Raw genomic sequence first — 15,205 nt, 5'->3', positions numbered from 1 at the left:
ATTTGCTATTTCAAGCCACTGAGTCAAGACAAAGTATCTGTCTTTTTTAAAAATATTGAATCAACCTAGCCAAATATTGCAGGAAGCTATCCCTGTAAGAAAGCATAACAAGACAAACATAGATTTAAAGAATTTTCATATATCTATGATGGGATGTTTACATCAAGTATAAACAGTCTGTAAAAAACATTACATAATTCTCTTTTCCATTCTCAAAGTAACTGGGTAACTTGGCAAAAATGAAAGTTATATTTTATTTCATTTAAGGTCTTGTGCTTTACAAATAATTGATATTACAGCTGTGTGCATTGCAAAAGAAGAAGAGAATACAACGTTTGTGTATCATGTTACCCAGGGCCTTGCCTCAGTTGTGAGATTAATGTAAAGTTGCACTTGGAGAGCTGAAGCAGACACTACCAAAGATTATATACATTCATTACCAATTTAATATTTCAAAACACTTTTGATTAAGCTAACGTATCAAGTTTCTGCACTTTAAAAAAATCATGCTTACCTTTACCAAAAAAAAAATTAAGGCAAAGAGAAAAAAAGGAGGGGAGGAGGGGGGGCAAAAAGTGACAAATGCCACCTGTGGAACCTTAATTTCACTTCAGTTCTGCCACTGTTTCATGACACAGCCTTCTACATGTCCATTACCTTTTCAACATCAAATCTGACTCATTCAACATGTAGACAAGAGGGTGCTCACTTACTATTTACTTCATTCCAATGCAGTGTGCAACTATTGTACTGAATTTTGATAAAAAACCCTCTCCTAGAGACATAAAAATGCCATCAATTTTATGATATTCACTAGTGCAACACCAATCTCATATATTTTAATTCAATTTTTACAATACCGCAGATGACATATCAGTAGACTTAAAGAATCCAAAGCATTGATGCATTAAAATCAAAAGAATACACAAACTAGGGAGTTCCGTTTAAGATGCCTGGGACTTGATTTCTAACATTACTCTATGTGTAGGTTTCATCAGCAACCATCCTTAACATCTGTACAAATCAGTCCTGAGATATGAAGACAAAGAAAACCATAAAAAATACAACTAGCCATCACTTTTGAGCTCATTGATTCTAACTGCTTAGCTAGACTGACCTGGTTTAAAAACTGAGTATGTTAATAGCTTTGGTGAGACATCTGGTAGCATTAAGAAAACAAGTTTTAAGAGACTATTTCAGCTTTATATAAGATTGAGCAGCAAAACTGAGACTCTTCAGCATTCTGCAACAGCATCTAAATGTGAGGATTTGGTGAGTTTTATCTTTGCATATTGTATTTTGTGCAATAGCCTTTAGTACATCAGTTCCAACAACTAGAAAAAAAAAGGAAAAAAAAGGATTTGGTTCTGAAGACAAATTTAACTGTATGCTTTTCAGTTTCACTGTGCTTAAACTTCATTAGGGGGAAGAGGGAAAAAAACCACCAGCAAAAATATATTAACCAAACTCTTTCAAAACTTTACAGGGAATCTTTACTAAATAGCATCTGTATGTTGCCATCCTTTGTGTTAACAAGCTTTTGCTTATAGATGGCTAAGGTACAATACCTATGGAATGGACTGGCAAAAGGCATAAAGATGCTCAATCCACCTCTTTTCATCCAAGGTAAAAGCCCTATAGCACACCCTCAGTTCCTCATCTTAATCTCTGCCAATATTTCTCAGCTGTCCTCATGGCATCTAAGTACATCAAAGTGCCATTTTCAGTGACTTGTACACTGCTCATATTCAGTTTTTTCTAGCTAGTCTCAGCTTCGTTCCTAGGACCACATGGAATCTGAACCAGATTTTGTTTTAATCCCAGTTTTTTCATTCCACTTCAATGACAGAATTGTATTGGCTACAGTTCTCCTTTAGTTCAACTCTAACAGTGTCTGTGTGTTCCAAGAACATCATCCCACACATCAGTCTTTTGCTTTCAGGACTGATGTCCAGCTTCAGATGGGTTAGCAGAACACCCAAAAGTCTGAAACAGGTATCAACTTCCAGCTGTGAACCCCCATCTCTCTGAGAATGGCATAAGTATGTACAATTAGTCAAAGAGCAGATCTGAGAAACTTCAACACTTTCATGTCCTTACTGAGAAAGAAATGGGAAATAAGATTTTCTGCCTGTTTTTTCCTCCCACCCCACTATCCCATGTAAGACCAAGCCTCAGAAGTTGATAGTGGCGCAGAGTTTCATATTTTTATTACTAACCAGGAGAACAGGATAGACTGCTCAAGCACAGGAAATCTCCATGGCATGCAGTATTAGAAAAGCACAGCTGCCAGGCAAAGAAATACTGGGTGGGGGAAATGCAGAAAACTGCACACTGAAGTGCTCAGTAGACAATACAGAAATTAAGATCAATTTGCAGGAAACTAACAAGGGATTTAACTCTACATTTCATTTTACATAAAAGTAAACAGATTTCAAGCATATTAAGGCAACTGGGAGCCAATGTTTTTCCCTGTATAATGAATTCTAGGAAGACAAATAGCAAAAAACAACTTCAAGTTTTCTCAGAAAGTACAAATACAGTGTGATTTTTTTTGAATAAGCACTTAAAATCATCGGAATATGAATTCTGGAAAGTCCTACACTCTCCTGACATATTCTAGTACATAGTTTATTAAGTCACTCAAATGACAGAAATTGTAACTACATATACATTTGCTTTCTTGCTACAAATGACAGGCAAAGAAATCCTTATTTATTTCAGTATTACATTTTTTCTAGTAAGCAATCAAAAAGCTGCCATTTGAAGTGAAAGGACACAAAAGCAACTGAGAGAAATCCACTGGGTTCCATAGAGGATAAGTGAGTTTGGTGCATCTGTCCTGCAAGGCTCATTAAAACAAAATTCCAGCAGAAACACATTACACTCCAAGTGCAGATGATTTTACTAGCAAGCAGTTCATGTAGCATGAAACCTAGCCATTAGCAGAGGAATGGAATGTTCCACCTATTTTGCCAATAAAATTTGGGAAAACAAACAAACAAAATCCACAGCAGTCTCATGCTCCTGTATATACCTGAATAAAAAGACAATGCCCACTCCTCATGTTGGTAGAACAGAGCACCTATCAGCAAAAACGAGCTCCAGAAGCTCTCACCAGATTAGATGTCTCTTACTCTACATTCTGCCAATGATATGAGAATTTCCTGTGGATGGACAGTAAAATAAAATTGGGATGGCTTGGCACTCACCAGTCTTCTGGTAGACCAGAATGAAAAGAATGTTTTACCACTGCTGAAAGAAATAATTAAAGCTGCTGTAAAAGACAGTTAATAAAGTTCTCAACCACTCCAACAGAATGGTGCAGTTAAGAGTTCTCCGCATGGGGATATAACAACTCTAATCCACACAAAGATGTATATGAGACTGGCATGTGAAGGCAAGTCACATACAACTGTACTTATATGTGTCACATATAAGCAGACACATACACATATATAAATGTAGTTCAGTCACCAAGTATGGTATGTAAAATACAATCCAGAATCTTCAAATTTCAGTGGTCTCATTTTTGAAAATTATGATGGAGGACTATAAAAGACATAAGGTAAAAGATTAGTACATTATTTATATCATGAGATTGCTGGATATATTTCAGAAAATTCAAGAAAAGTAAATATAACTCAAGGAATAACAAGCTTTTCTATTGTTCTAGCCAATATAGAAGATAGGTGACTTTGAGCTTCTCCACCTATGGGAAAATGTCCTTTAGATGCCAAGTTAATTTAATTTCCTGTGCCTAGTTACTGTAACCGTTTTTTCTCTTTAAAGTAATAAAGGCATTAGAATAAAATAAAAGTTCAAACTACCCCCTTGTTATATAAATACAGATAGAAGCCATGTTTTGAATCCTTGGATTCTCCCATTAGAAAAAATAATTAACATTGAATCATATGAAAAAAACCCTTGGAAATATATTTCAAGTAAGAGTTAGTAGCAATAGGCTTCATGATGGTTACCTCACACTTAAGGTTAATTTTCACACTCTCTTGGCAAATTTTTAACTTAATACCTATTTTTCATGCAGTGTGTTTGCTTAAGAATTCAGACAAAAGTCTGAAAAAAAGTCTGAGGCTAAGAAGATACCTGATGTCTCATGTCAATTATTTCTGGATACCTTTTCTTCTGGCAACTCTGTCACACAATAGAAAACTTGTTGGAGCATTTAGTAGAATCTGAGAAATTCATCTATACGTCATCAGTGGGGATCTAAAGCAAGAGGGCTCGCTCAGGAGTGTGCATGCTGGCCTTGATTTTGGCAACCAAACTGGTAACAACCAGCAGCATCACCTACTTTGCCTGCTATATATGTCAGGGCTGAAATCAGTGTGCTGGACCTAAAGGTACCAGTCATTGTAAGACATTTCTGAAGCACTGCTATCAGCAAGACATGACAAATTGCAAAGAAAAATTAAAGCAATTCTTGGATATACAGTAGGACAAAGGAAAATCATTTTCTGTATCATAAAAGGCGAGACTGGTAATAGCATACAATATACAGGTCTGTAGTTCAACTCCTACGAAAAAGATGTTTCAATCTCAAAACTGAAAGAAGACACAAATTATAAATCCCTTCCTCACACCTGAAAACTGCCAGCTTCCTTCCTATGTCCGTGTGACACCTCTGCTGAGCAAAAGACAGTAGTGCCGAAGTACAACAGTGTGCAGCAGTTGATAGTAATGTAAAACAGACATTTTGGCCTTCCTTTCTTCTTATAAGGTACATGAAGTGAGATCTTTTTCTCCCACCCAATATCCATCACATCTGTAAGAATATAACTATCTACTCCTGTTTCTAATATTGTTTATATCGTCCAGAAATCTCAAAAGTTACCGAATTCATGAGTACTAATGGATAGATGGCCAGGCTTCATTTCCTAATCAAATCAGGGAAATTTTCCAGGAACTGATTTGATTATGGCATTTCATCATTTTCACAAGAAGAAAGTACCAAATGTTTGAGCTCTTGAATCAAGTAAAGGGAAACATGATTTGGAAAAAAAAAAAAAAAAAGAAAAGAAAATTCTCAGAGTAAAAACAATTAGAAGCAAAATACAGTTAAAACATTTGCAGTGACCATTCCTAAATTATTCCAGAAAGCTGTGCATTTGCTTTCTCAGAATCACTCAGTCCAATGAGCTTTAGTGAAATACAAGGCACTGTGCTCGCAAGAAGGTTCACTGGAAAACTTGAACAACCAGGGTAAGGATAAATGATCTGAAAACTTTTTATGGTCTTAAATGCTTTATAAAAACATAAGTATTTTCATTTTCATCTTTCATCTGCATTTCTAGTAATAAAAAGTTACATTCAAAAACCAAGCCAAAATTCTCACAAAATAAAACCTAGGCTGTAAGCCTGTCTGGGACGGTGAACTCTGCTTGCCTAACACACCACAGCCCAGACTCCAGGCACTCTGAACTATGTAATGATAGTCTTCATTTACAAAATTACGAACAATTCTCTCTCCTCAGGATTCCTCCCTTCTTCCTTCTCTATTTCTGATTTGTTGTTTTTGGTTTTTTTTCCTGTGGATGACTAATAAAAGTGGTACATGCATATAGCACTCCAGTCCTCACTAAAATAAAAAAAATTACCCATTCAAAATGGAAAGTGTAAATAATGCTATCTGAGCAACCAAAGGAGGTTGTGATTTTATTTTTTAAACCAAGACCAAATCAAGCTATGAATTTCAATGTTTTAATAAACTGCCAGAGCTAAACACAGTATTTTGCAGGGAAATTGTAAAACCTCAGAGTACAGAGTAACTACTCAGTAGCTGAGGCTAGAAGAAAGTGAGCACTACACTACACTTTCTTATGAAATTTTAAATATTTGTTGCTGTTACATTTCAAACTAGCATTCAGCTGATTCAGGAGAGACAAGGAGTTGTACTCAGATGGATCACTGATCTCATGAAGTATGGAAATTGTCATTTTGAGATTCTTGTGGTAAAATGCTCAGTATTTATTGCAGAGGAATCCAATAACACATTCCTGGATATGCAGCAGGATAAAGGGAAATCATTTTCCTTGTCATAAAAAGTGAGAGTAGTAACAGCATACAAAATACAAGTCTGCTGTTGAGAAGTAGCATTAAATCCAGCTAGTGCACAGAGTTATTCTTTCTTAGGCATGAGAATGCTGCTTATTGTTCTGACTCAAGTCAGCATGAGATGTTGCTCATATTACTCAAAAATTTCATTATTGCTAACTTACCTGTTATATAACAAGAATGCCTGTTACATAAACATAGCATTCAAGAGATTACACAACTATAAAAGCAAACCATCACAAGGGGACCACTTAAAAGCATAGCAGCCTTAAAGATTTCTAATTTAATGAAAAGTAATTGAGGACTGAAAAGACCTCCCTTTGCAGGATTTTTTCCATTAGAAAACTGTGGTTATATTGGATCCAGTTTATAGTAACAATCTCAAGAAATTCCTATCCTTTCTTCTCCTAAATGAAATGAAACCCTATTATTCTCACCAAAAAAAAAAAAAAAACACCAAACCCAAAACAAACAAAAGAACAACTTTCTCCTGGAAGATAATAGTGTTTCAGATGTATGCCCAAAATTACCTCTTCTCTTTAAACCTGTTCTAACAGTTATTTCAATTAAATATGAAGCTGCCTATATAACTACCTCCCTCCCCTATGGTATACAAACATAAATGCAAAGGAAAACTTTGTATATGGAAATTACATACAGATATCAAATGCCAGTTCTTCTAATTTATCTGCAAACATGTATTCAATCATTTTAGTATCATCATCACTCCTGACTTTGACTTACTAGAAATAAAAATATTGACACTGACAAAAATGTGACTCTGTTCCCCTACCAGCTACTATTTTCAAGATTTTCCTCTAAGATCAATATATTAGCATTCAAGAGACACAGAGGCAGATCCCTAATGCATTTGTACAGAAGCCACCAAATTTAGCAGTAGAAATAAGATTCAGTGAACACCATCTATCTGCGTTGGCATAACTGTAGCTCTGTATCTTCTGCTAGCGTTGGTATCTAAACAGTGCTGAGAGCACGGTGAACTACTTTGCAAACAGCTAACAGCCACATAATGACCACATTCAGAAACTTTGCTTTATCTTTCTTGTGCACATCTCAGAAGACCAGTGAGTACAGAGCCCTGCACATCAGTACAGCTGCCACAAGTTCTCTTTAGGCATGGATACAAATGGCCAGAACTCTGACCTTCATGGTTAGGCACAGAAAACATCAGTAATTTTTTACAGAAAATACCATATTACCATCAAACATGGTAGGTCTCATCAGTCACTGTGCCCTACAAAAGTCTTTTTCTGCTCACACCTAGTGCAGAAAATAGTCCAGAACTAGTGCAAATATTCCACCTGTGACCTCTAGAAAGCTGTCTTTAGTCTCACTTTCCCAGTAGAATACTCGAGCTCAAATTTTCTAATCATTCTGCAGAGACATTTCTCATTTTCCCATGTTCTCTGGGTGTGAGCTCTGCATTAAAAGTATGTATTAGCTTGACACTTGACCACAATGGTCTGCTAAAGACAGTGCAACAGAGAATCTGCAAATTGATGTCATGATTTAAAGAGAAGTTTCAGTACTTCATATTTGAAACTTGAATGTTTTTTATTCACTGATTTCTGCCCTATAGCACTACTTTTAACACAGATTCCTCTAAATTTTCTTTATTTTTTTGCTCCTGCCCACTTCTGTGGGGAATAAACAGCAACAAAACTGTTGCTCTACTTCACACACCTGGCTGTACACAGTTATCACTGCACTTTCTGAGGTCTGGACTGTGATTTCACACAGAATCACACACACAGACTATTCTGAGTTGGAAGGGACCCACAAGGATCATCAAGTCCAACTCTTAAGTCAGTGGCCCATATAGGGGATTGAACCCATGACCTTGGCACTATTAAAACAACATGCCTGTATATGTGTCTGTCCTTTGTATGTTATTTTTGTATGTCTGTATTTATTTATTTACTTATTTATTAGTGTGTCTTTGCTCGCTCTTGGTTTCAATATTTACAGACTGAGGGAGGAGGAGTTTAGAAGCACATACTTGCTTACGCCACTACCATCTCTTCTCTTGGATATGCTTTTCATTTTCTTGCTGTTTAACTCCTTGGAACAAATTCTCACTGACAGAATACACTTTGGATCATCCATGGAACTGGTCCCAGACTTCATTTCCTGAATATATTTTCAATCTCAGTACCTTGCATGTTGTAAGGCTAACTACACTACAATAATTTAAGGTTTGCTTTCTCTAGGCACTCCCAGAAATATCAGAGGCATGCCTCTCTCCTGCCAGCTTTCACTCCTGTGCCTACAGTCACTCTTCCTCTCTTCAAGTTTATAGGATTTGAGCTGGAGCACAGCATTCAAATTAACACTAAAAAGCATATATGAAATAGTCAACTACTGCATAACAAATCAAATGAATTGCACAGCAGAGAAGATTAATTGCACTGCTATGATTTATCTGTAAACACCTATTTGCTAGTTAAACAATTAATTAATTCCTATTAGGAATAATAATATTTCCTAAAGGATTTAATTAATTCAAATTTAGGAATTAATTTTCAGACCACAAAAATGCATTAGTTGCCATATTTCTTGTCCATTGAGACTTCTAGTTTCAGCTTAAAAGTCTGTTACAGGACATTTCAGCTCAGGCCACACAGAACAATTCCATTATTTCTAGAGAAAACCAGCACACATTTTAAGACTACTTGACAGTCTCACCTGGCACAGTCAGGAAGGCTCAGAAATCTTCGCTATTCCGAAGAAGCAGTCACGTTTTATATAATACACTGGGAGATCTCAAATTAAAACATCCTTGTAGCTCTATACTGACCTGTAGCACATTGAAATTGTTGTGAATTTACAACTCTGGCAAGCTTCATTGGAAGCTGCAAGTGTTTATAATTTCTCACAAAACAGACCTTTCCTGTAGCAAAGGAGGAAGATTTAGCATAAGGAATTATCAATGCTATAAGCTTGTGACAGACATGAAACCTGTGGTACACTGGGAAAAAAAGTAGTGTTTTGCAAGATGAAAAAAAGTGATTATTTAATATCTTACCCCTTCTGCCTTCTCCTCTGTGTTAGCCAGCATTTCCTGGAGGGCTCGTACTGACAGAGACTGCTCCAGCACAAAGGTGCAGATGGACAAATCAGGTGGAACATTCTAGGTGAAAAAAAAAACAACAACAAAACAGGAGATCACATTAAAAAAAGATCTGCTGAATAGCACTTTCCAATGCCTCTATTTTCCCTCACTTTCCATGAATCTGAAGGTTCTGCCATATCTTTGAAGCTATGGGAGCCAGCCGCATACTGGTCTGCAAGAGTTAAGTCTTAGCCAGTAAACAACAGGAAGCAACTCTTCCCTCTACTCAGCATTTGCGAGCTGACACCTAGAGTGTAAGGTCACCTGTCAATAAAACAAAGACATTCTCAGTAAAAGAGGAAACCAAGTTCAGCAGAGATGACCATGATTGTCAGGGGCGGTGCACTTCACCCTATGTGCCTGAGGGGAGCTGGGCTTGATCAGCCCAGATGGAGGAGAGAGATCTTACAAATCTAGTCATGGTTACAGGGAAAATGGAAGCAGACTCTCCTTGGAGGTGCTCCTTGAAAGGAACAGGAATGGCAATACAAGTTATACCAAATTCTACCGGAGAAAACTGGTAGTAGAAAAGCTGCCAAGTAAAGCAGAGGAATATCTGCTTGGACATTAGCATATGGAACATGTGTCTTGGGCATTACGCTCAGCTTGTGAGGGAAACCAAATCAGTCTTTAGGCTACTGGTAGTAGTCAGACCTCATTCTGATGCCGAAGGTCAAGATGAATTTTCATAGCAGAAACATTAGACACTGTATCAAGACCAGGCCAGCAGCTTCTCAGCCTGGCAGGGCAGAATGCTTCACAGTAGTCTAACTGGAATTGAACTAGAGTCTTATAAAAATAAATATTTAACTTGTCACAATTGAAAAAAAAAGCATCAGTGAGCTATTGAAAAGATAATTTTCCAGACTACCATAAAAATTCATGTAAAAATTGAAAGAGGTTTGTAATAGCACTGTCTAAGTTACAAAGTAGCAAAGTAAAATTAGATTTTATGTGGGGATCTTTTCTTCTGTTAATAGAATAGGCAACTCCTACACACCTTTACTTGCCTCAAGAAATTATTTCATATGTCGTTTTCTTTTCAAGTTACTTGCATATTTTAGTTTAGAAATACTTTTATTGCTATTGGACATCAGTTTTTTACACCATGAATGCTTTTGCTGCTAAAGATATAAAACTGTACATTTACTCAGTGTACAATGTGAAGAGGCCTCTTCCAAGGACAAATTGTAAAAGGTGGTTTCAAAACCATTTCATCCCCACTTTTTTTTCCTCAGAATACCTCACACTCTTAGCAGCTCACTAAATTGCTGTTCATCCCTCCTAACTACAGTAATTTAGATTTTTTTTAATACATAACAGATCTTCATCATCTTCCACTATTTACATCTCAATAAAATTAATGTAAAATTGTATTTTAAATTTAAGTTTTGGCCAGATGAAAAAGGATTAAATAGCATCCTCCTCTGACTGACTTATGCAATGCTACTTAGGCATGAAAAATTTTTAAGCCAATTCTTTCAGAATCAGGCCTCTAACTTGTCAGTGTTCTCATTACCATTTTTCTTTTGTAGCTACTCACACACTAGAACAGTGCTTTTCATGCTAGTACTAGGCCAACAGACAACTAATTAGATTCTCCTCAAAACATCCTTGTAATGTAAGTACTATCATAAGCCCTTATTTTACAAAGCAGGAAGGAGGGCATTCAAAGACTGCTGGTGATAAGGTGTTGCTTCTACTCAGTAAATATGAGGGTAATTTTCCATTCTAGAAAGCCTCACAGAAATGAACTGCCTAATAGTCCAGCTCACCCTCAATTCTCCCCAAGTGAGGACTGAATGACTGACAAACAAGAGTATGAACACAACAGAAAATGATGCTATGCACACTGTGCTCAGAAATGAGCCAAGACTACATTTTCTTTATCTTGTTATAAGCAAAGTCTCCATAACACTATTCCCACTGTCATTACTGTTATTTAAAGCAGGATTTTTGCTTGCAGAATGTCTCACACATACAGTTTTGGACCTACTGAATTTTTTAGTACTGAACCTACCCTATAGGTTATGCACTTTCAAATACCAAAAATCCTGCATAATTTCACTCATTGATCAAACCAACATAGCTAGGACACTCCATCAATTTCGTTCTCCTTCATGTTCAAGACAGCCATGAGCACTTTCTTCCCTCCCCATTAAATCTGAGCTACAAAGTACAAATGAACATTTTTTAGCTATTCTCATAGCAGGGAAGTAAGGCACACTTTTTGCTGCCACAAAGGAGAATGGGAAGAGACTATTTTGCTTTAATTTAGTGAGAGAGGTAGTTTTCTTACAATCTAGCAAAATGTTAGAGCCAGTTTCTTTTTCATGAGACAAAGGGGAGAGCATATTATCCTACCTCATCTCTGTTGCATGAACTCCTGGACACTGGATGGCCCTCAGAGAGCAACCTGTTTCCCCTAAATGCTGAAGAAAGATGCGCCTATTGATGCCTGCAGTAAGCATGTGAATTGGACCTTCCTCTCTGGCAGTTCCTCACCCAGTTCTGCTCTACTGAAGGTCCAACAGGCATGGCTGCATCAATCACAGCATGTACAACAACTGAAACATGGAAAAAAGTGGGACAGATGCAGAGCTGCCAATGTATGTAGCTCAGTTACAGCTCTGCTCATCCGTATACACTTCATTGGAATGTTGATGCTTTCAAAGCTCTGGATTTAAAGGATGAGGCTTCAGGCTGGCATACAGACACAAACTGAAGGTTGCTATTTTGAATAGCCCCCTCCATAAAACAGTAGTTCCGGGTAATTTTTAAACTGTCATTTAAATATACCAAAATGTATTCACAGTGAACTTTCCATCTCTTCAAAGCATAAAATAAAACTGAGGAAGTAAAAACAGAGTTTTTGCCAGACTTTTGATTACCTACCCTATCTCTCATATCATCTCACATAGACACAGAGGATGGAATATGAAAAATAAAGGTATTCTGTGTTATATGGCAGCCTAACATTCCCTATCAAAAGATATCTTCATACAAAGTACATAGTAGATTTTAGTACTTTGTCTGGAAAGCAACTGCACATTCTGGGGACTGCAAGGAAAACCTGCAGCAACCAGTTTTCAGTATCAAGCTTTTTTGAGGACAGGTGAAATGTATAGGCAGGTTTTTTAGTGATTGCTTTGCTAGACTATAAACACACTGTTAAATATTAAAAAAACTTAAAGAAAATATTTTGCGGCTTGTCTAACAACCACTCACCAGTGCACTTCTATTAAATATCAAAACTACCATGAAATTTTCAACAGTTTAATGATTTTCATGCACCTCTCTTTTGAGAACAGAACATAATCTATAACCCCCAAAACTGAACAATCCTCAAAAGCAGATTAATTAACAATTATAAATAACCATATTTTCAATCTTCAATCTTCTTTTCCCCCAATTTTCATCATATTTAGTTTTGTTGCAGTAACTTTCTAAATGAAGGCAGAGAAAGTAAGTTCATATGCTGAAAAGATTTTTTTGTTTTGTTTTGTGACAGAGTATATAATGAGGTCCTTGGACAGGCATGCAGGGAACCTGTATCACTTCAATTCAAAAAATCAGTGGAAAATTCTAATAGGTAAGGTCAGCATTCAAAACAATTTCTTTTGAGTTTACTTTTGACACATTTGCAAAATCAATTATATTTTAATGCTTTTCAACATAATATATACCCAGTGAGTTGAAAAGCAAAACTCAGTGATTCCACTGTATCTTTGAGCTTAGAGAACTACTAATTTTCGCTGCCAGTTCTTGTTCTACTCAGTCATAATTACTAATATGCAAGTAGTTCAATTAAAAAAAAAGGTATTACACAAATAAAATAAAAATTGTATCTTAAATATCAAAGGGAGATTCAGTACTGCTAGGAGAAAAACAATACCTTACTATTAACTTCTTCTATTGTTCCTTCATTGTTGTTTGTAATAGCAGTCAGCAAAATTAGACAAGTTCAAATAATGTAACAGTCTTCTGTAATTTTTAAAGCGTATCTGTTACTGAATTACTGGATTATTTAGAAAATTGGTGAATTCTTTATTGCTTTCCATCATTTTAAACTACATTTATTGTGCATATGAGTATTCTGAAATATTTGCATAGTAAATTATGCTTTACTCTGTGGCAGGCAGATTTGCAAATTAGATAATCATACCCTTTATTAAAAAGGTGTTTTGAGTAAAGCTGTTGAAACACTATTTAAAATTATCCCTAACTGCATTCCAACCCACAACTGAATCATGGATACTGGATGTATTCATTGTGCTCTATTCCTGTTTTTAGTGAATTACTATTTACAAGCATAACACACTCCAGTGAAAGCAAGAGGTTGAGATGCAAAACTCAGTCCCTCTGACATTACTGTGATGGTCACACAGTACTAACAAGCCGAAAGTAATGTATGACCTGCTCATATAATATGTTACGTATAGTTCTGTGAATGTACACTGAACTTCTGCCTCTCATAAATATTAATACAAGGCTGAAGAATAATTACATCAGCAAACAGAATTCTTTCTCTAGGAGTAAGAGCTTTACCTCAGCCTTATTTGTCTTGCTAGTTATTTGCAAGCTTCTTGGTTATTTTCCTAGGCTCATGGGTTCTTTCTTATTTCTCTTTTTACCAAATTCCCAAATAAATGGACTTACAGGTATTTCGTTTCCAACTGTGTACTAAATATTCACACAGCAGTGCCTAAAAAATCACCTCATTAAATAGCCTGATTTACAAAGCATCTATCACTTGCATCATTGCCAAAAAATAAGATGTGGGTGTTCATAACTTTTTTTAACACTAGCTCATTTACTAGATGCCTAACTTTGAGAATCTAAGGAGGAGGACTCAGAAAATTAATTTTAGTACAGAATTAAAGCAAAACATCTATAGTGCTATTTCTGGGAGTAGCCTGAAAGAAACTGAACTCATCAGCTATTTTCAAGTTACATTTAAATTTATATATCTCCATCTTTCTGGTGGTCCTTTTACTTAAATGAGATTCTGTCTGGTGACAGTGATGGAATACACTCAATATTACCAAGTAAAAACATCCATTTCTAGGCCTCTGCTTAGCTTTCCATGTTTTCATGTTTCTCATCAAAACAAGGCACCCACTACAGAAATATATGGGTCTGACGACAAGTCGCATCAGCCCAAGAGAAAGAACCCTATTCATTAAATTCCAAAGTGGAAAGGACAGAGAATGAATTATGAGCCTTACAGTTTCAGTTCTGGAGAAAGGAGAGTGTCAAGTAACACTGTCCTTTCTATAGCACTTTAGGAACAGTGTCAAGCTCCCATGTGCTCACCATCAGCCGACTGTGAAGGCTGCCTGGACACCTCCTACAAAACGTTTGCAATCAGTTGCTTATGACTATTTCAGTCTGAAACTGTCACTTTGTGTATGAGGCTTTTGTAGGACAGTTCGCCCAAAACAGTTATTTCTACTGAAAGCAGAGAAGTTCTAAACTTTCAAAACTTTCTGTGTTACTATATCTAAAAACTATAAAGCCCCATGTTTTCGGAAGAGCTTTTTAACAAGAGAGTGGCTTTTTGTCACAAAAACGTTTTCCACTTTTTCTAGGAAAAACTTTGAAAATCCAGTCAAGTTCTACTTTCTGAAAAATGTAATTTTTCACATAGTGAAAAGTTTTTTTATTAGCAATTGGAAGCTCTAGAGAGTCCCTTTTCACAGGACACCAGTTTCAAGGGATAAAACTTAAAAACTCACATGAATACCAAAAGGATAAAATGAGAAGAGGGTTCAGTACTTATAAAAAAAAAAAAAAAAAAAAAAAGAGAGAGAGAGAGAAGACAAGCAAGACAAGCGCAGGAGAAAACAGGTAGTGGTGAAGTAGTGGAACTGAAGTCAGACCCAAATACAATCAGTTCATCTTCAAATCCTAGAACACAAGACAGCTCCATGTCCTCATTCTTTTGAATCATGTTGGTTGCCTATGGCTCTACAAGCTGATCTCCTTGTTAATCTG

General features: G+C 36.3%; 1 protein-coding gene across 1 annotated transcript in view; it reads right to left on the bottom strand.

The window, feature by feature from the left end:
- Positions 1-15,205, bottom strand: part of RYR2 (ryanodine receptor 2) — a 371,658-nt gene that overhangs the window by 276,314 nt on the left and 80,139 nt on the right. The window contains exon 3 of the mRNA XM_071581075.1: positions 9,122-9,226. Coding sequence (XP_071437176.1) covers positions 9,122-9,226 — 105 coding nt within the window. The remainder of the gene's footprint in view (positions 1-9,121; positions 9,227-15,205) is intronic.

The sequence above is a fragment of the Pithys albifrons genome, chromosome 2 (genome assembly GCF_047495875.1).
Source record: "Pithys albifrons albifrons isolate INPA30051 chromosome 2, PitAlb_v1, whole genome shotgun sequence".
NCBI lineage: Eukaryota > Metazoa > Chordata > Aves > Passeriformes > Thamnophilidae > Pithys > Pithys albifrons.
This window is presented reverse-complemented; position numbering and strand designations above follow the sequence as displayed.